Source organism: Mytilus edulis, chromosome 2 (genome assembly GCF_963676685.1).
Source record: "Mytilus edulis chromosome 2, xbMytEdul2.2, whole genome shotgun sequence".
Taxonomy (NCBI): domain Eukaryota; kingdom Metazoa; phylum Mollusca; class Bivalvia; order Mytilida; family Mytilidae; genus Mytilus; species Mytilus edulis.
Window position 1 is genome coordinate 99,802,664 of NC_092345.1, and position 23,933 is coordinate 99,826,596.

The 23,933-nt window shown below is 30.9% G+C and overlaps 1 protein-coding gene across 3 annotated transcripts in view; it reads right to left on the reverse strand.

The window, feature by feature from the left end:
• Positions 1-2,764: 2,764 nt before the first annotated feature.
• The window catches only part of LOC139513634 (neuronal acetylcholine receptor subunit alpha-10-like), an 88,677-nt gene continuing 67,508 nt past the window's right edge, over positions 2,765-23,933 (reverse strand). For all 3 annotated transcript variants that reach the window (XM_071302304.1, XM_071302303.1, XM_071302302.1), the window contains exons 7-8: positions 16,450-16,634; positions 2,765-3,946 (exon numbers count right to left, since the gene is read on the reverse strand). In XM_071302304.1, the coding sequence (XP_071158405.1) occupies positions 3,602-3,946; positions 16,450-16,634 (530 nt within the window). In that variant the 3' untranslated portion in view covers positions 2,765-3,601. The remainder of the gene's footprint in view (positions 3,947-16,449; positions 16,635-23,933) is intronic.

Genomic DNA, 23,933 nt, shown 5'->3' on the forward strand with positions numbered 1-23,933 from the left:
TTTGTTCATTTTGGAGATGACATATACGACAAATGATTCGTATTTAATATGCAGACTTACTTTCCCTCTCTTATCACAGTTAGTTCTTGTTATTATTGACTTGGTGACTGAATAAACTCATCATAGATACCAGGACTAAATATTATATATACGCCAGACGGGCGTTTCGTCTACAAAAGACTCATCAGTTACGCTCGAATCCAAAAATGAAAAAAAGGCCAAATAAAGTACAAAGTTGAAGAGCATTGAGATCCAAAATTCCTAAAAGTGTTGCCAAACACAGCTAAGGTAAGCTATGCCTGAGGTAGAAAAGCCTTAGTATTAAAAAAAAAATCTAAATTTTGTAAACAGTTAATTTATAAATATAACAATATCAATGATAATTCATGTCAGCACAACAAGTGCTGACTACTGGGCTTGTGATACCCTCGGGGAAATAAATCTCCACCAGCAGTGGCATCGACCCAGTGGTTGTAAATAAACTCATCATAGATACCAGGACTAAATATAATATATATGCCAGACGCGCGTTTCGTCTACAAATGACTCATCAGCGACGCTCGAATCCAAAAATGAAAAAAAAGCCAAATAAAGTACAAAGTTGAAGAGCATTGAAATCCAAAATGCCTAAAAGTGTTGCCAAATACAGCTAAGGTAATCTTGTGACGACACAATGAGACAACAAATGATCTTTAAAGCTAGTATAATGAGAAGAATTTTTTTTTTTAGATCTTTCATTTTATATGCTATAATTATATTAGCACTGTTTTCTTTTTCGTTTGTTAGTGGTCTTTTAAAAGGGTTGGGTTATGGGCTTTGCTCATTATTGAAGGCCGTACGATGACCTATAGTTGTTTTAAAATGTCTGTGTCATTTTGGTCTCTTGTGGACAGTTGTCTCATTGGCAATCATATCACATCTTATTTTTTTTTATATTGAACGTTTCATTTTGATCTATGCTGTATTGAAAATCGGTGGAAAATTTTTATTTCTTAATACACGATAAAATATTTCAGCACTGATCACTTCACCGCGTATATGTGTAAATTTACCTGGCAAAACTAATGCATGATTTCAGTATTACGAGATTTAGTGCTTTACTCGTGGCTCTGTACTAATTACATCCCATCATTACCAGATCACCCCAGTTTAAGTTTCTTTGTTATGCATGCTTTCCTTTGTTCTGTAACATTTTGGCGGGAATGTCAAATCCAGTATAAAATTTATAATTAAGGGATTCGAACTCAAGACCTTTAGCATATCAAGCCACGACACATACCACTTCACCAGGACGACTGGGTACGAACTATCAGAAATTTAACATACTTAAAGGAAGCAAGATATTTTTATAACTGGGGCGAGTTGGCAGACCTTTACTCAATGGGGTTTAAACCCTTTTCGTTAAATAAATGAGTTGTCAGACTGATTCTTCAATTTGATTTTACACTTTTTAAAAGTTGGGCGAGTCGGTTACAAGAGTGGGGCGATTTTTTCATAAAGTGGCGATATAGTGTAGGCCGATTGGCCAGTGGGGCGAGTTGACATTGTTTGATATCTACTCGTCGTGTAAGGGGTCATAAAGGGTATACATCATATAGTAATATATAAAGTACATAATAATGGTTGTGTGGCGTTCTAAACTAGATTTTATGAATTGTAAATGGTTTTTCGTCTAATCTAAAACAGCTGGGATGTAAAATAGTTATCCCATTCGGACTTGGTGTGTCAGTATACAGTGGCGTAGCTAGGCCATTTTTAAGTGTACGCCCGAACCTCGGCAAGGGGTCTGAGGGCCCCATCGTGTCCAGGTCATAGCACCTGTTGGTAGTGGGTTCGAGGGGCAAAGCCCCTCTGAAGTGAACGAGTTATCAAGAATGAGATACCATTTCTGTCAATAAAAACTCACCAATAGCAACATACTTAAGAGTCTATTTTGTTTATCTTTTATGTTTGATTTATTCATTGTGTTGATTTGGTTTTAGAGAAAATGTCCAAACCAGTTACTCTAAATATGTTTAAAAGGAACCATGGGGTAAAGCAATCACTCAATCAAGACCCCTTTTCATGTGCAAATTTCGTTAATGGACATGAAATAATTAATTTTGATAGTTTTTGGGTGTCTTATGAAAATTTGTGAAGGTTTTCGTAGAACCCAGATCTCGCCTGGGCCTATGATTGCTTCCGCAAAAAATAATCCATTTATCAGTCCATTCCAGGATTTAAGAATTTTAAACATTTTCTTTAGATATTTTTTCATGATCTTCTTCTGCCAAAGTTTCATGGCAATCTATGAAGGTTTAAAAAATTATCATTTAATGTATTAAACAGACCGTCTGTTAGTTGCGAAAAGATAAGTCCGTAAACTGAAAAATTAAAACAAAAACACTTTTAAAATTTTGGTTCAGACATTAATCATAAAAAAGCTTCTGCTAAGTTTCATAAAATTCGATGAAGGTTAGACAATGTAATTCAAGTGTAACAAAAAAAACCTAGACTGTATCTACTTGTTAACTGCAAAAAGAAATTCCTTTCATCAGTAAATACGGTAAAATTAAATATATATCCAACTTTCGTAAAATTTCATGAATAGTTGACAGTCATTTTTTAACCTGCGTTATCGATCTTCCAGGATTCATCATTACCTTATCTGACTTCTGTTCAACAAATCCATAATTAATTCTGCTCAATAAAATAAAACATTGGTATTGTGTTGTAAGTAACCGACTAAACTATAAAATTTCATAACTGACGAAGAAGACATCCATTAATCTCAACAAACTGTTATGAAACAGAGATCACCTTTTATTAGGCGAAAATCAGACAAGCATTATGAAAGATGGAAAAATAAAATATGGTCGATAAACCAAAAATAACATTTCAAATTGCACACTATGTTTAAATGATAAAATTTCTATATCTACAAAAGTTCATGCTCAACACGATATATATGATATGAGAATCTGTACATCATTGTACACAATCACAGACATTTACATTTATACATAATATTTGATCCAATGTACATAACATTTAGCACCAGGTTAGACAAATTATCCTGATCAAAAAGACCTTTATATATTACTTATACAGCAACAAGCAGACTTTGTTTTAAGTTATTCATTAAAAAAACACATTTTAGTCTAGTCATAAATTTGTCTAAATTATTTGTTAGCTATATTTTGAATATTTGTCTAATATAATTTATTAAATCATATATCATTATATAATATGACATTCTAATGTTTAATTTAAGTACAAAACCGGGAACAGTATACTATATATATGTTCCTGATAAAAACAGACTACTGTTTCGGTCAGTTTGTTTATAAGATTTTCTAGTAGTCATCGATTTCAAAATATAAAATAAAAATCATAAATTAGAGTGACAGATGTATGTTAAACTATGTCAAGCTTTTGGTCGTACTGAATTTAAGATTTTGCGTGCATCAATCATACGCAACATGTAGTTCAGTCTCTGGCTCATTGAATTCAACACAAAATTTCCTTTCATTTCAACAAAATTATTTAGATATGCCAAAAGAGGACCACTAACATAGTTTAGACCGGACACTTTTGCTTTTCACCTCCTATTCGTCAATTCCTACAAACCAGGTGGTAAGTTACTTATGTCTCGGTTTCCAGGGGCAAACAAAGCAATGGTATATAGGAACAAACCTAAAATAAATATAAACATTAACATTCGGTCAATGACTAGAGCTAACTGTTGCCATTCTTGTCTGATATAGTCTCGTCTATCTTGTTCCGCCAGTCGTACTTCATTCCTTTCAATAGTTTGGTTCACTTTATGTAAAACTTTAAGAAATTGATTGTCACAACTTTCTCCATTACCGCCGGTGCTTAATTTTCCTGTATAACGTGTTGAAATTCCACCATTTTCTGAAGACTGGTCGTCATACTTATAATAATCACTTTGTGGCACAGGAACCTGAAACGAGATGAATTACTTGTGAATATGTTTCTGAAAATTAAACTGTAATTATAAAGTAGTAAATCAAACAGTCAAACAAACTGCAATTTTAAAATTTTGTATTACCAAAGAAGAATAAGCAAACTGTACTGTACATCGTTCTACAACAGTAAAACACAACTCAAACAATGACAGGTAGTGAAATAAGTATTGTTCAATTGCAGAAAAATTGGGTCTAAATATTAACGTCTGACCTTTGCATATCTAATTTCGGGTCATGTAATGTCTAAACTTTCTAGACTTTCAAAAGTTTATACCCTGGCAATTAATGTATAAACTTAACCTTTATATGTTTATACTCAGGCAATTAATGTCTAAACTTAACCTTTATATATTTATACTAAGGCAATTAATGTCTAAACTTAACCTTTATATATTTATACTCAGGCAATTAATGTCTAAACTTAACCTTTATATATTTATACTCAGGCAATTAATGTCTAAACTAAACCTTTATATATTTATACTCAGGCAATTAATGTCTAAACTTAACCTTTATATATTGATACTCAGGCAATTAATGTCTAAACTTAACCTTTATATATTTATACTCAGGCAATTAATGTCTAAACTTAACCTTTATATATTTATACTCAGGCAACTAATGTCTAAACTTAACCTTTATATATTTATACTCATGCAATTAATGTCTAAACTTAACCTTTATATATTTATACTCAGGCAATTAATGTCTAAACTTAACCTTTATATATTGATACTCAGGCAATTAATGTCTAAACTTAACCTTTATATATTGATACTCAGGCAATTTATGTCTAAACTTAACCTTTATATATTGATACTCAGGCAATTAATGTCTAAACTTAAATACTCAGGCAATTAATGTCTAAACTTAACCTTTATATATTTATACTCAGGCAATTAATGTCTAAACTTAACCTTTATATATTTATACCCTGGCAATTAATGTCTAAACTTAACCTTTATATATTTATACTCAGGCAATTAATGTCTAAACTTAACCTTTATATATTTATACTCAGGCTATTAATGTCTAAACTTAACCTTTATATATTTATACTCAGGCAATTAATGTCTAAACTTAACCTTTATATATTGATACTCAGGCAATTAATGTCTAAACTTAACCTTTATATATTGATACTCAGGCAATTAATGTATAAACTTAACCTTTATATATTTATACCCTGGCAATTAATGTATAAACTTAACCTTTATATGTTTATACTCAGGCAATTAATGTATAAACTTAACCTTTATATGTTTATACTCAGGCAATTAATGTCTAAACTTAACCTTTATATGTTTATACTCAGGCTATTAATGTCTAAACTTAACCTTTATATATTTATACTCAGGCAATTAATGTCTAAACTTAACCTTTATATATTGATACTCAGGCAATTAATGTCTAAACTTAACCTTTATATATTTATACCCTGGCAATTAATGTATAAACTTAACCTTTATATGTTTATACTCAGGCAATTAATGTATAAACTTAACCTTTATATGTTTATACTCAGGCAATTAATGTATAAACTTAACCTTTATATGTTTATACTCAGGCAATTAATGTATAAACTTAACCTTTATATGTTTATACTCAGGCAATTAATGTATAAACTTAACCTTTATATGTTCATACTCAGGCAATTAATGTATAAACTTAACCTTTATATGTTTATACTCAGGCAATTAATGTATAAACTTAACCTTTATATATTTATACTCAGGCAATTAATGTATAAACTTAACCTTTATATATTTATACTCAGGCAATTAATGTATAAACTTAACCTTTATATATTTATATTAGGCAATTAATGTATTAACTTAATCTTTATATATTTATACTCAGGCAATTAATGTCTAAACTAAACCTTTATATATTTATACTCAAGCAATTAATGTCTAAACTTAACCTTTATATATTTATACTCAGGCAATTAATGTCTAAACTTAACCTTTATATATTGATACTCAGGCAATAATGTCTAAACTTAACCTTTATATATTTATACCCTGGCAATTAATGTCTAAACTTAACCTTTATATATTGATACTCAGGCAATTAATGTCTAAACTTAACCTTTATATATTGATACTCAGGCAATTAATGTATAAACTTAACCTTTATATATTTATACCCTGGCAATTAATGTATAAACTTAACCTTTATATATTTATACTCAGGCAATTAATGTATAAACTTAACCTTTATATATTTATACTCAGGCAATTAATGTCTAAACTTAACCTTTATATATTTATACTCAGGCAATTAATGTCTAAACTTAACCTTTATATATTGATACTCAGGCAATTAATGTCTAAACTTAACCTTTATATATTTATACTCAGGCAATTAATGTATAAACTTAACCTTTATATATTTATACCCTGGCAATTAATGTCTAAACTTAACCTTTATATATTTATACTCAGGCAATTAATGTCTAAACTTAACCTTTATATATTTATACTCAGGCAATAAATGTATAAACTTAACCTTTATATATTTATACCCTGGCAATTAATGTATAAACTTAACCTTTATATATTTATACCCTGGCAATTAATGTCTAAACTTAACCTTTATATATTGATACTCAGGCAATTAATGTCTAAACTTAACCTTTATATATTGATACTCAGGCAATTAATGTATAAACTTAACCTTTATATATTTATACCCTGGCAATTAATGTATAAACTTAACCTTTATATATTTATACTCAGGCAATTAATGTATAAACTTAACCTTTATATATTTATACTCAGGCAATTAATGTCTAAACTTAACCTTTATATATTTATACTCAGGCAATTAATGTCTAAACTTAACCTTTATATATTGATACTCAGGCAATTAATGTCTAAACTTAACCTTTATATATTTATACTCAGGCAATTAATGTCTAAACTTAACCTTTATATATTTATACCCTGGCAATTAATGTCTAAACTTAACCTTTATATATTTATACTCAGGCAATTAATGTCTAAACTTAACCTTTATATATTTATACTCAGGCAATAAATGTATAAACTTAACCTTTATATATTTATACCCTGGCAATTAATGTATAAACTTAACCTTTATATATTTATACCCTGGCAATTAATGTCTAAACTTAACCTTTATATATTTATACTCAGGCAATTAATGTCTAAACTCAACCTTTATATATTTATACTCAGGCAATTAATGTCTAAACTCAGGGCTGCTAATGTTTATACTCGGACCATTGAATATATAAACCCATGCCTTTGAATGTCTCAAATCAGGCATTTTGAATTTCTAAAATCATACCTTTAAATTTCTAAACTCAGACCTTTGAATATATAAACTCGGGCCTTTAAAAGTCTAAACTTAATAATTACATGTATAAACTTGTCTAAACGATGACATTTAATGTCTAGATAAATGCAACAGTATTAAACCGCTGTTCAATATTCATGCTTCGATTAAGCGTCACAAAACAAAAACGAGGACACACATCAATTATAAGAGGAAAACAACAGAATAACAAAAACACTGAACTGTAAGAAAAAAAACCCACCACCAAAATCCATTATTTAATAACAACTGACATATTCCTGACATAGTAGAGGACATTTAATTAAAATGGTGCTATGAACCTGGTGTAATGGCTAACCAAACCTCCCGCTTATATGTTAAAAATACCGCTAATATAATAACATAAAGTGACAGGAATACAGTACAAATAAACACAAGAACACTCAGGACAGTGAAATATATAGAATAACTCATACATTTGAAAGCCTAAATTTAGTCCTTTGAATGTCTTAACAGCGGCAATTTAATAGTTCTGACTAAAGTCGGGCCGCTGAATGTCTAATGCTAGAATTTGAATGTGTATACTCGGACCGTTGTATGATTCAACTTGTGCCATTGCATGTCTGGATAGAGATCTCTGAATGAATAAATTCAGACCTTTGATTGTGTATAGTCGGCAATTGAACTTCTGAACTATTGCATGTTTAAACTCGGGCCTTTGAATGTTTGTTTCGCGGGGACTGTCAGATGTGTTTACTTAGGCCGTTGAATGTCTAAACCCAGACATTTGAACGTCTAAATTCAGGTCATAGCACGTCCAAACTCCAAGGTCTAAAACCGGGTCATTGCATATGATATTTTAATCTGCAATAAAACAATAACATTTATGTGAACGTATAACATATAATTTTTGCTATAGGAATACCAGAGGTAGACCTAATTAAAGAACCAAAAAAAACATCGAAATAAAATGTATCAATATTCTCACATTCTTATATGTTCGTCTGTGTTTTGAAAGGGAATTTTAATTAGAAGACAACTTATAGGAATCTGAAATAACTATGATCGATTCGTTGTATTACATATTTGTTTATGTCTACGTACCAACAGGGGATTGTAAAAAATAGTCGAATTATTTTTGTTTGTGCTCAAGTGTGAAATTATTTCACACAAATCTAAAATGTTTTCAGAAAATATGATTGCAGGCATTTCTGTGTTATTAACACTCTGTAACATCCGATATCAATATTTTTTCATAAAAACTTCTCGTCTAACTTGAAATTTCTGTGTTTACGTAAAATGTTATAGAAAAAGAAAGAAAAATGAACTTATTGTTAATTATAAATTAAATGTTTACAAAACTGAGTTTTTCGAAATACTTAACAATTTTCTACCAGAGGAATAGATTTACCCTAATTATAAATTTTACTTTTTTTATTCGATCGTCACTGAGGACTCTATTTTAAAAGAGGGACGAAAGATACCAAAGGGACAGTCAAACTCATAAATCTAAAATAAACTGACAACACCATGGCTAAAAATGACAAACAATAGTACACATGACACAACATAGAAAACTAAAGAATAAACAACACGAACCCCACCAAAAACTAGGGGTGATCTCAGGTGCTCCGGAAGGGTAAGCAGATCCTGCTCCACATGTGGCACCTGTCGTGTTACTTATGTGATAACAAATCCGGTAAATAGTCTCATTCGGTAGGTCTCATTCATGAAAGGGAAGGGGATTGTAGTTACGACGTAAGGAACATATCCGATATCATTTGTGAAACGGTTATTCCATAAAGGTCAACCAACTCGTGGAACGAGCTTCTGGCGTCCATAATTTCAATCCTGGTATCTATGATGAGTTTATTGTACTTTGAAATAAATAAAATAGACTGCCGTTTCAACTATCTCAATAGTGTCATTTAAAGTGGTCATGTAAATACAAGCTATTCAAGATTGATCTATAAACTGTTCGGGTAAGCTGGTGAGTTGCATAAATAATCTATCCTTCCATTTTCGTACATATATTTTTCATTCCTTGTCCCATTTTTTTTTATATGTCTGTTTTTTCTACATATGTTTGAAATTTAAATATAATATAACTATATTCAGTTGGTTTGATATGGTCATATCTATAAATTAACTGTTTACAAAAAATTTGAAATTTTGAAATACTAAGACTTTTCTACCTCAGGAATAGATTTTCATAGATGTATTCGACAAAACTTTTATCAATGTTGGTCATCAATGCTCTTCAACTTCTTACTTTGTTTGGCCTTTTTAACTTTTCTGAATTCAAGCGTTACTGATGAGTCTTTTGTCTACGAAACGCGCGTCTGGAGTAAATATACAATTTAATCCTGGTATCTATGATGATTTTATTTACCCCTTTTTGTAAAGTTACGTCATTAAAATTTTGCCTAAATTTGAAATGAGGTATGTTGTTGTTAATAATCATTGTAATGAAATTGATTTAAAGATAGATTTGATACGTCATCGCCACATGCCTTTTACTCTTAAAGTCTGTCTTATCAAACATAAGATAACTTATGTTTTGAAAAAGTAGTTTTGTATCATTTAAGAATATCCTCTTGAACAGAGCAATTAGGCTATTTGTTATATTAATCCTATTATTATACAATAGCAATTATAAATTTAGTTTTCTGTCAACTCTCGATTAAATAAACATACATATCAGATATAAACAACTAATTCATAGCTCAATTGCTTTCTATGTTAAATTCTGCAATTTCAAGCATTAATGGCTACTTCGTTCAAATAAAATGGCAGTCGTTTTATGTCAAAAACTATACCTTTTCCTAACTTGTGCTGAAAAATTCAAGATACCGTTAATTGCATATATTCTCATCATAGATACCTTGATTGAATTTTGTATTTACACCAGACGCGCGTTTCGTCTAAAAAAGATTCATCAGTGACGCATTGGTTACCGGATGTTTGATAGTACCAATACCGGTACTTCTGATCTGAACAACAGGGCAAATGCGCCCGCCTTTTTTTTTTTTTTTTACAGCTTATACACTTCTTAATTATCTCAAAGAACCTTCCAATAAGGGTTCTACAGTTATACCAAGTCCCCAGCAAGCTTTCATTTGATACCTAAAATACCCAAATACTTCACATATTGACAAAGATACAGCTAAGCTTAGAAACTTTTTTGTTTTAAATATGTACTACTTTCTTGTGTGTTCTTTCTGACCAGGCCTTCATAAGTAGTTCTATACCATAAGTAGATATAATGTACTAAGTATCTATTTATTTTTTTACCACTACAACCATCTTTTTTTCTTTTCTTAATGTTATTAATGCTGTCTAACTATCATTTGAGATGTTGTAAACACTAATGTCTTGATCAAGGTTTTAGTGATGGTCGTTTTGACAACCGATGATCAATCACCCAATTGATTTTGGAGAAAGTGTATATAGCCAAGGTCAACATAATCCAGATACACTCAGAAATAAAATTGAGAACGGAAATAGGGAATATGCCAAAGAGACAACAACCCGACCAATGAGCAGACAACATCACCAATGGGTCTTCAACGCACCGAGAAAATCCCGCACCTAGAGGTGGTCTTCAGATGGCCCCTAAATAAAATAGTGTACTAGGTCAGTGAAAATGGACGTCACAAGGAAGCACATTAACATCAAACTGATGTTAATACCTTGATATGTGCCAATTACAACATTAAAGAAAATAATTTTTACAATTGTTGAGAAGTTTTCAAACATTTCCGATGCAATCTACATGTAAATTATCAAGAATTCGTACTGATTGTCTGAGTAATATATCAGTTTATCGGTAGCATGTGCATTTGTATCATGCAAAGTTGCTAAAATTATCAAAGTAAACATAAAAAGCGTAACATGTTTGACATGTTTCAAAATACTTCAGGCGCCAATATGTTAAAATATCAGTGCAATGACTACTTGTTAAAACATTTATTGTATACCATAGTATACCAATAAGATAGTCTAGATCATTATGTATGTGTTACACTGATCCGAAACATGTCATAATTAATGAGCAGACATCATCCAAAGTCAACCAAAAAATGTCCGGTTTGAAAATTACAATATAAATAAAGGTGAATACACCAAAAATCAGTTTAAATATAATCAATACTAAATTGAAGGATCACCAGATCAAAGTCAAAATTGTTATGACAAAGAGTAGTAATATAAAGAATAAAGATTTCAAAATACTTTCTAAACGGAAAGCGGGCTCGAGTTGGATTTAATAAAAGTGAAAGTTTATGTTCTTTATTCATGTGAAGCTGTGTTTTTTTGTTGTGAAATCAAGCACATTCGTGATGAGACCATCTGTTTAAAGTTTTATTGTCATCTTTACTAAAAACCATCAAAATAAATGCGTTAAATTGGAAGTTAAAATCTGAATTTAGAAAAACATGATGTTATAACAGGATTTCAAGGATATCACGAGAAACTAAAAACCATAATCGAAGCAAGAGAGTCAACAAAGGTATCAGATGATCTATTGACTTGAATTTAATGTTGAACAGATATTCGCTTGAATTTATTCGAATACACTGTTAAATGATATTGATAACAAGAAAAAAATGTCGTTTTATGTTGTTTTATTTGGTCATGAAAAGAACTGTTTAAAGTTCACGTTAAAAATTTGAAATTTAACCGATATTATCAAAATCTACCATGAAAATATCTCGCCCATCACTGCATTAACAGCCATTGTATCTACGAGGCATTGTTAAAATTTTGACTCGCACTGAGTTTACATATTCTGTAAAGGTTATCTATTGTGACCCAACAACATCCGTAGACAAATCAATAAACCGGCTTAAGACCATCTAATTCAGACAAATCAATCAAGCATGCTCAGACAATACAATTGTATATTGGTCTTGAAAATAAACAGCCATTTGGCTGTCTTCCTTAAACAGGAAGATTAGATTAACTAGTTAACTTAAACAATTGCCTTCCTGAGAATAGATAAAGTTTAAATATAAGTGTGATGACTGCTTATCCAATACCATTCTGATCTTATCAGGTGATACTACAGTACTTATCTGATATAGAAAAGGTAAATCAGTAGAAAATAATCAAACACTGTCAAAATACAAATCTAATTCTGATTATTTTTAAAAATGCTTTTGAATTACATTTCATGTGAAGGCCATTCATGTATTAACTTGTAACATTATTACATTTGAAATTATAAAGTTTGCTGAATTAATGGTTTTTGGGAGAACATAATAATTTTCAACATTAGCTTTATTGTTTCAGGCTTAACTTTCTCAAACTATTATTATGATTACTTTTATTTTGTTTTACTTTAGGATGTACAGTACTCCACCTATAATAATATTAACAGTACCAATCATACTGCATCAGAAAGGCATTTCGATGGGAAACGTCTCTTAAGTGATGCTCGAGGCAAAATACGTTTGAAAAAAAAAAGAAATATTAACGTTTAAGAGCTAATAAGACAAAAAAGGACGTAAAGTATATGCAAATCCTTTAGCTGAAAGTGAGTGTATCGTTAAATAGAGTACTAGTGTTAACGAAAGTAATACGACTGTATACACTTTCGACAAAAATAATTTGACTTAAACGACAGGAAGACAAACATCAGGCCACAATTCAATTCTTAAAAAAACCCGCTACATCAAAAAGCACGAACTCTCCTAAACTCCAGGGAAAACAGAAGAACTCCGGAATGATAAGTCGATTCTGTTACACATGTCACAACCCTTGTGTTGCTATTAGTTAATAAAAATTCGATAAAAATCTTGTTCTGTGCTGTCCTGTTCAAGCAATAGAGGACGAGATTGTGGCTACCACATATCCGCGGTCATCTGTAATATTGATTTTCAATATAGGTCAACTAAATCATGATGCGTTCGTAAAACGTTAGAAGGGATTGCTTCAACTTTTAAATTTGAACTCCTGAATTTATAACGTCATTGTAAGCAACAACCCTTTTTCAAGGAAATCATAATAAGAAACGCAAGATTTGGATAGCGTATCAACTATGTGATATATACAGGCTCTGTTTGAATGTTTCTACATCGAATTGGAACATTTACAATTAGAAAACTAAAATCATTTTTTTGTCATAATTTGTTGTTTGTAATCGACCTTCATTGGTTATTTTCACTGTAAGTCTATATATGAGATATCTGTGGTATCACTGGTTTAAATTTCGCTAGTATAGATGCCTTCAATTTAGTCTCTAGAATCCAAATATTGGAACTAAAAGCTAAATAATAAAGATATCTTCTTTTTATTTTTGTTAGAAGATCATGTATGAAGACTATAGCATCAAATGCAAGCAACAATTCAAAAAGAGGAGATATAAAGTTGTTTCTTATAGGAATGCCTTTCTCAAAACGTAGCACATAAATTGTTCATAAAAAAAAAATCAAGCACAATGATCATGTCAGCTTCAGAAAATATTTGAATCAGATTGTTTACTCTATAACAAACTATGTTTTATCCCTTTATTTGTTTCTACATTGATCCTTTATTTTAATGAAAAAAGAACAATAAAGATTAGTGTCACTGCTATTTGAAGTGTGAGTGATGATGGATTTAGAACCTAAATGCCGAAACCGTTTAAACCTCCTACACAACTGTAGAAGTTGGCTAATGCTTAGTCCGTTTCTGTGTGTGTTACATTTCAATGTTGTGTCGTTGTTCTCCTCTTATATTTAATGCGTTTCCCTCAGTTTTAGTTTGTTACCCCGATTTTGTTTTTTGTCCATAGATTTACGAGTTTTGAACAGCGGTATACTACTGTTGCCTTTATTTATACATGATGTTGTCAAACGCAACTCGAACAATAAAAGGACTTTCATTTCAAATTGATCAATGTAAGACAGACATTCACAGGATGGTTTAACAGAGACCCTTATCACTGGAAAATATCCTTGACATTTTATGATGCAACCGATTGAAAAAATGCAAGATAAATACAATACAATAGCAATTTACCAAAAACAGTTTCTTTGATTTGTTTTGATTAAATATCTATGTTTCCTAATTTTTTATTTTTTGTGGTGTGGCTATTTTGTGAAAAAGTATCGTTATGCCTAACTGATTTGCAAATATATATATATCGAACTAAATATGTATGATTTTAGAATGAAATTCAAAATAGTGTGGCTGTGGCCATTGATTGATACATTAAATTCATCCATTGACTGGGACAATTTAGGTGAACGTTTGTATGTAACGACCACTGCTCACTATGTACTTTTTAAAGACACTTAAACTATGGGGTCACCAAAGGTTCTTAACACCTTAATAAAATAATTCGAAAAATTAATCAGAAATACCACGATGTTTTGATTTATATCAATTATATAAATCAAAACATAAAGGTTATTCCTGATTATTTTTTCGAATTATTTTATAATTAAAGGCGTTAAGAAACCTTTAGTAACCCCACAGTTTAAATGTCTATCGTAGGTACGTCGTGAACAGTGGTCGTTACAGACAAACGTTCACGTAAATTGTCCCAGTCAATGGATGAATTTAATGTGTCAATCAATGGCCACAGCCACACTGTTTTGAATTTCATTCTAATTCTGTTAAACATATCAATACGAGTACCTAACAATACGAGTACCTAAAAAAACGTAGACCTGCCAAAATAACAAATAATCCTTTTTTTTGTCATTTCGTAAAAATGATTGAAATTTACTTGAATGTTAGTTTGTAATAAATCATTCTACGATAATAACCTGATAACGAAAGGGATGACATCATTAAAAATATTCAAGGAATTATATAAACATTTTAAAGGTGAGCTCTACCATGCTGTGAGAAAGGATATGAATTGTTAACCATCCGAAAGGCATATTAGTATTTACGATAAATGTTTTTTGTTTGTTAAAGAAGCTTTGTCCTCCTTTTATACTACCCGAAAGAAGGCGATACAATTAAAGGGTTAATATATATTTACATATATATGGTGCATTTAAAATCTTTTAGTCGAAGAAAGTCAGACTACGGTAAAAAAAAAGTCGCACATACAAACATGACATAAATTTAAATATACAACTAGACTATATAAGTTGCTGACAGAAATTGATAGTGAGGAAGGCTCTTTCATTTAAATTTGATCGAAGCAAGTAGTTAATATATTAGTGGTCAATCGAGCTTTTCTATTCTGTAGGTAATTTTTAAGTTATTGTTATGAAAGGTGCTAATATCCTTAGTTAATGACTGATTAGTCATAAAGAATGTACTGCTTGCTTCTTGAAAACATCAGATACATGATAATAACAAATTAAAACATTTCAAGAAGGTGTTGTCTTCATTCTTAAGTATGACAGATGAAATGTAAAATCCACTAATAAACGTGCTTACCTTGAATAAACTCTACAAATCAGTTGAAAAGGGCTTAACTCATCAGATCGATACAGAGCAAACAATTAACCAATAAAAAAGACACAAAGTACAGATCTGCGAGTACTAGTTGTAAGTAAAACTAGTCCAAACCCCAATAACAACAAATAAAAAATCATGTGTCCAAGGTTGACCTATGAATTAATTCACTTCCAGCATCTAATGGATTTAGTGTAAAGGCGTCAATAACAGTCAGAAAGAAAACAAATATGACCTTGTGCAATGCAAAAATATATGTTCCGACAGATTGTAGAACTGTGAATGTAATTATTGTATGAAAATACCATTTAGTTTTATTTAGTTTACTGATGACAAAATCAATAATCATTAAAATAAAAACAACATTCAAAGATCTAATTACAGTGTTGAATTTGTAACCTTTTCGAATAAGTTTATTATTTAGACTTATCAATACGTGTATTCGAATCGTGTCTAAATTTACGGTATCGGTAGAAGAACAACATTACTGTAAAATTGGGATATGCTATTTCTGTTTGCAAGTAATAGGTCTTTCACAGGTACAACCAATCTTTCAAACCAAATCTTTATATATATATGGAAGAATTTAGTAAAAGATAAGTGATTTGTGGTAATATATGCATACTATTGATTGTACATCCCCTTAGGTAATAAAGTATTCCGGAAGAGAAATGCTGTGTAGAAACCATTAACCATTATCAACCATGTAGACTACACTGAATAGAAAATCAACGTTACAAATAGAGCATTTTTGCCAAGTTAAAGACACACTTACCATTCCAGGTTCAGGTGGCAAGTCTAGTTTTATACACAATAACTTTGCAACGACACCAAAAAATATTTTTCGGAATATATTCGGCACTTCGTATCCTCTTGCACCTTTATGGTGAATATTTAATGTAAACACTGTCATTGCAGTTGCAAATGAAACTATTGCAATATTAATTCCATAGTATAGACCTGAAAATAAAAAAATAAATAAATCAATAAATAAAAAGCCAATATTTTAATCATCCTATTGCAAAAGTAAATGTTCCACTTAAATCATCGTTACTTTTACCTTAATTACTCTATTATTAGTTATTGTAATTGTATATTATGTTATTTTGCTATAGTATTATGTTTGCTTCTGCAATAAAATATATATTCATTCATTCATTCATTCATTCTGTTGTCTGCTCTATGGGCGGGTTGTTGTCGCTTTGACACATTCCCCATTTCCTTTCTCAATTTTATTCATTCATATTCTAAAACATCATAATGATATATATTGGTTTCCGGATAGGTAGTTGTAAATATGAGTTATGTGTGTCCAATGTATTTTCCTTTATTTAAATGTAGTATTGCAAAAGAAGATTACACGGAAAGATATGTGATAGCTGCAGATGTGTAATGAAACGTTCTGATATTAAGATAAAGTGTACATTTATAATTGCTTTTAAAGTAATGCCTCTTTATTGAAGGATACAGTCATGACTGTTACTGGATAATTACTCTTTATGTACATTTGGAATCAGAAAGCTTTAATCACACCCCTTAGACCATTTGCAAGTTAGACTAGCTGGTTTTGCATTGTATTGACTAGTATTGGACGCAAAGGTCAATTTGCTACAAAGTCAGGAATATGACAGTTGTTATCATATAGTCCGTTTCTATGTATGTTCTAGTCTGATTTTGTTGCACTTCAGTGTTTCTGTTGTTTTCCTCTTATAGTAAATAAGCTTAAACTATTGTCGAAGGCCGGTTTAGAACTAAAAGACAATTTCAATTTTCCCATTGTGAACCTTCCATTTCTCTGTAGCAACATTCCTGGTATATCTGCATATTGAGTATATATCTTCCACTTGAGGGTTTACGTTTTGTACGTTTCCTATCAATAATTCAATGATAGAGGGTTGCTGCATTCTAGTAAGGATAAAACCCAAGCAGGGGCGGATGCAGGAATTTTCGAAAGGGGGGGGGTGCTAACCCAGGGCACCCAGGGCAAAAGGGGGGGGGGTGCAAAACATATGTCCCGAAACAAATGCATTGATCGGCAAAAATAAAGGGGGGGTGTGCACCCCCGGAACCCCCCCCCCCCCCTGGATCCGCCACTGCCAAGGGTTCCAAGTGGTAAAGTTGAAGTAACCCTCCGAAATTTTTACAGACGTCATTATTCTGTGGTTGACCGTTATGAAATATCCCTCCCTAAGATGACCATTGATATGTTCAAATAGCGTAGCCACACTCCAGTTATCCTTAATAGTGACATCACTCTATGTAACTTATCAACTTATTGTTCTCTTATATTTAATGCGTTTCCCTCGGTTTTAGTTGGTTACCCCGATTTTGTTTTTTGTCCATGGATTTATGAGTTTTGAACAGCGGTATACTACTGTTGCCTTTATTTATTTCCAAGAATTTAATTGCAACGAACAACATGCCGGTGTTTTTCTTTTATTTTGGTGGGTTTCCTGTTGCCCAATCTTTAGTTTTCTGTGTGTTGAGTTCGGTACATATGGTTTTCTTTATGTCATTTATTTTCTGGTTAAGAGTTTGATTGGGCTTTTATAATTTGTATCGAACATTTCTTATTTTCTCCCTACTTAAACGCAGTTTAATATCTAAATAGCCGTACGTGTGTCGTATTTTGGTACACTACATGCAATATAACATGACTAAGAAACGTTCAGATCATATAGGAAAATTTGAATTGCATAGTGATTTTCGAAAGACCGCATTTGGAAGAATATAGAATCAACAATCTGTTACAAAACTTTTCGTTTTTATGATTAAAACTAAGATAAGACTAAATACGACAAAGATGGATAATTATTTTGTTCTTTAGAGTTTGTTTTGTTATTATTTATTCAGTAAAAATTGTATGAGCTATCTAGCATATAAAGTAATTCAAAAGAAAACAAACCATCTTAAACCAAATAGATGTTAATTGTGACTTTATGGCAATCATTTAATCGAAATTGAGAAAAAAAAACATATTTTACATTTCCAGAATAAACATAGTGTAAACAACCTTACTTACATTTTATCATACGTCTCGTCACCAATATAATATCTAATGAATTATATCGTACAGAAAAACAACAAAAGATTCAGTTGTCTGGTCATAAGGTATTAAATATTCGAGTTAGAACAGCATTTATAATCTGGGTGCTTATAGGAAGAATATGTTAAACCATATGAATCTCTTGAACTTTTTACGGATTCAGACTAGACGTTTTGACGGGGGTCTCTGACAGTTAAATAATCACCTACTATGAATGCAGAATTCGGCATGCCATATGCATAAAATGTAATAAACGAAAATCAATTAATTATATCTCTTCAAATCAAAAACTTTAAGAGATTCATAATGGATAAAAGAATTATTTGTATTTTTCTACTGGTTTGCTGGTACGTTAAAACAAATTTGTTTTAATATAATTTATTTATGACTAACCAAAGTATGACTTTAAATAGCTCGTAAATGTAATGCGATGTTTGTATTATTAGTATGCATTGTTCGCATAAATAAGTTAAAAAAAAGAAAAGAGGCGGTATAAACCACATTCTAAACCCTTAGACTAAATAAAGATGATTGGGCTAGTGATAACCTCGGGAACAAAACTTTCACCTAGAGTGGTACCGAGGTTCGACTAGGGCAGGGTTAAAAGGCGTTTTTCATCAACCAAATCTAAGAACTAAATTTAATCTATAATACTTACTGAATTTCACTAGTTACCTATTCGTAAGATTTTTTTTTAGGAAATAACCAACGACCAATTACATGAAGACGATTGTTGTAGATTTGAAAATGTGTATACAAATTACATAGCAATGAATTTAAATTGACATTGAAATCGTTGTACTGTTTCACTACATTATAATCTTGGTATCTTCGATGAATTTTAGTATACTGTTACGAACAATTTATATCATGTTATTTTAGTATACTGTTATGAACAATTTATATCATGTTATTTCACTTTTGCTATGGAAAAACTACAATAACTTGAATCATAATATTGCAATTCGTTATTAGCCTTAAATTAAATGTAAATGAAAAAAACACCATAATAATTTAATAAGAATTATAAAAGAAGTAAACCATACAAAAAACTTATCTTTGATCTGCGTAAGATGAGTTATGACGAACTATTTCTCTTTAATCAATTAGCAATTGTATACCATTAAAAACTAACTTTTTACAATAATGGATGGGTTTGCATTGATTGAACTGATTAGATTTGTTATAGCATCATTTATCAGCTTATTTCTTTAGTTTTCTCATTACTCTATATATTAGTTGCTCAGACAGAATGCAAATGAAGTGAACTGGAACATGTGATTTCCGTTAACATAATATCCCTAATGAAACAATGTTGCTTCTACCCCGACGCCAAACAACGCAATAAAGACATATACCAGGGCAATAGTCTAACCACTTTAAGGTTTTCCATAAAAATATATATCTACTAAGCCATATGTCTGAATAGATCAGCATGCAATAATAAGCATAAAAAGCTTGTCTCAACAGAAGTATAACAAAAGGTTCCTAATCAATTATGCTATTTACCTTTTTTCTCTCGAGTTCATCATATTTCATATTTTAAACAACTATGACCACTTAGCAAAACCAACGCTCACTGTTTTTTTGTAAGCCCGAGACAATTTCAGAAACTTTTTAAACTAACAACAAAAGAACTTATATAAATCAACCAAAAAATATGTAGCAAAGAAAGGTTATCCGAAGAGGTAATGCCAAAAACCTTCAAAAGTAACTGCATGCATTTACAGTGTAGATTTTATTGGATTAAATAAAGGGTGATAAAAATATGCAAAAGTCTGATTAGGAATATCTTTGTCCAAACACATTTTTAGATATGATGAAAGAATAAACGTTCTTAACTAATACTAGTATATATGCCAAATCACATTGAATGTCAATGAACTGAATATCTTCCTTAGATTAAAGAAGACTCAATATGAGAATTTAGGACGACGTATTGAGTTGATCAATAGCTAAACAACGGTTTATTAGATGACTGGGATTTATTAGGAAGCAAATAAAGAAATGAGAGTATTCCCAAAGACAGAACATTAATAACTTTATAAATACTATAACCTTGTCTAGAAAGACTGAACAATTGGGAATATATTTTCAAATTGTATTTGTCTTTTTTCATACGCTAGAATTGGTTCTATCACAACAAAAGGAACAAGAACATGATTTGTCAGGTGATGAAATGTCATCTGATAATTCAAATCGAAGATAAATAAAATGAAGCTGAGAAATTTAAAAAAAAATGAGATGTTGAACCAATTAGTAGAACGATATTAGGTCTGAATGCATGATATAGGCGTCGTATTGTCTACGGTTTAAACCAATAAGTATTAAGAAACAAGGAGTATTGGATAGCATATGTAAGACAAATCACAACAGTAGATTGGCTTCAGTGAACATCGAAATAAAAAGATGTAGTCTGTTTGTCAATAAGATAAATTATCATAAGAGCAGATACGTTAATTGCTCAAGATTTGTTATGGTATAATCGCCAATGTTAAAATTAAACAATCTCTTACTCTACATTTTATGGTTCATTTCAAAGACTTCATTGATTAGAAGTAAAAGGTAAATAATAGATACCGGGAATAAAGTTTTGTACGATAGACTCATCAGTGAAGCTTGGATGCAAGGAGTTTAAAAGGCTAAATAGAGTATGAAGTTGAGGAACAATGATCCAAAATTCCGAAAAAGATACAAATACAACGGGGTAAAAAATCTTTGGTAATACGAAAAACTCAAAGTTTTGTAGGCAGTTAATTTACCATTATGGCCATATCAATGATAATTCATGACACAAATAGAGGGCTGACCACTAAATTGTATGTGTCTGAAGGGGACATTAATTTTAAAATAAATAAAAGCCCTCAATCTTTCTTGGCATTATGTAACACAAACCATCGGTTACTCTGATTGTAATCAAACAATAACATAATCAATAATGAGGCAGTGTACTAATGATGTAGGTATACATGTTGTACCTGGTTATTCAGTGTGTTCACTATTCACAAGACATGCTTTCTTCAATTGCATACTAAGTACTTTGTTTCGGCTGAGTTCAAAGTTAAATAAACAAAAATGTATCCATGGTCCACCATCGCAGAATCAAATGAATGGACATAGTGATTTATTTGATAAATGCAAACAGAAGTATGTACTGGAATAAAGCGTGAATAAATCGAGTTTAAACCCCAAATCATGGTCACGTCAGTAATTCGGTTCGGAAAACAGTTCATTAGGATCATCATTATAGTGTTTCATGTGACCTTGAGAGGTTGAGCAATGGAAATGCAGAATTACACAAAGTTCAAATATCAAATGAGCATGGGCTCCAGACATAATTTTAACCAGCAATGTTTCAAACTTGAATGGGAAATTATAGAAACACCTTTCATCTGAATTTGAATAATATATTCAACAATAATTGCAATAATAAGCCTTTACATGGTATATTATTCCATTATATCTAAACAAGCCAAAAGCTAAAATGATGGCATTGACGAGAAGGTCAAATGGTTTTTATGCGTTCACCGTTCCGCGAAAAAAAAAGTGCTACAAGATTTCTAAAATGTCGTGAAGAGTTTTCAAAGGATTGTACTGATGGTTGGAAGTTCAAATAATTCAAAATTGTTTCTGTTGCATTCCAAGTTGGAAGAAAGGGAGCAACAGTATAGGAGATGATACAGAAATATGCAAGACAAATGCAATATGTATTATCTAAAACATTTAAAAAAAACATTGCAGTTACGGCATGAAAATATATGACTTTATCTTATAACACCTAACATCACTCCCAGTTTTTGATGTGACTTTCTGTCTTTAGTATTTAATGATGACAATGTTGATGTGGTTCGACTTTCTGTCTTTAGTATTTAATGCTGACAATTTTGATGTGGTTCGACTTTCTGTCTTTAGTATTTAATGCTGACAATGTTGATGTGGTTCGACTTTCTGTCTTTAGTATTTAATGCTGACAATGTTGATGTGGTTCGACTTTCTGTCTTTAGTATTTAATACTGACAATGTTGATGTGGTTCGACTTTCTGTCTTTAGTATTTAATGCTGACAATGTTGATGTGGTTCGACTTTCTGTCTTTAGTATTTAATGCTGACAATGTTGATGTGGTTCGACTTTCTGTCTTTAGTATTTAATACTGACAATGTTGATGTGGATCGACTTTCTGTCTTTAGTATTTAATGCTGACAATGTTGATGTGGTTCCACTTTCTGTCTTTAGTATTTAATACTGACAATGTTGATTGTGTTTTGTATACTGTTGTGTTTTTAGTCTTTTACTTTGTTTGCCATGGCGTTGTCAGTTGATTTTCGACGTATTTGTTTTTTTGTCCATTTGGTATTTTTCGCCTCCCTCTTATCTGTCTTTTTTGTGGATACATCGATGGGAACTAAAGATGACACACAACAATTTTTGGTTGGAATCTCGATATAACTATACGTTTCATTCTCAAACGGTTTTGCACAACTTTTTGGAATTTTGGATCCTCAATGCTCTTCAACTTTATACTTGTTTGGCTTTATAAATATTTTGATATGAGCGTCATTGATTAGTCTTACGTAGACGAAACGCGTGTCTGGCGTACTAAATTATAATCCTGGTACCTTTGGTAACTATTGTTCAACTATCTGTTTAGGGCAAATGGAGAAAAATCTGTTTATAAATGATGATTTTTTAACTGAATATTCATGTCATAGTTTAAGAGTAAAACAGTTACTCTGCTAGTAATTCATCCGGGATGAACGGCCAAAAAGAAATAAAATAGTTAAATTGTTTATAATTAACAGTGAAAAAGACCAATCACTGAAAAATTGTTATGGGTGAACAGTGGAAAAAGACCTGTAACAAATCAATTGTTTTAGAACAATTACCAAGAGAAGATCATGGAATAAAAGCATTATGGAATTTTCATTCACACAAGAGAGATGTTCTTCTTTGGTCGTTGAAAGCTAGTTGTAGGATATTATTCAGTTCCTATGAATTATTTAATATAGATCTATTCGGGTAACTAAAATAAATCATTTTTTAGGTAGCAAGGATTTGTCATTGTATAAATATTGAAATATGTCAATGTTAAAGCTCCTGGTTTTAAATATAATTACTTCTAATTGATTTAAGTTTTTCGTTGCAATTGTTTTGTTATTGTGTAATAATTTACTGATAAGCGTTTACCCATTTACATATTTCAGCCTTTTTTTGC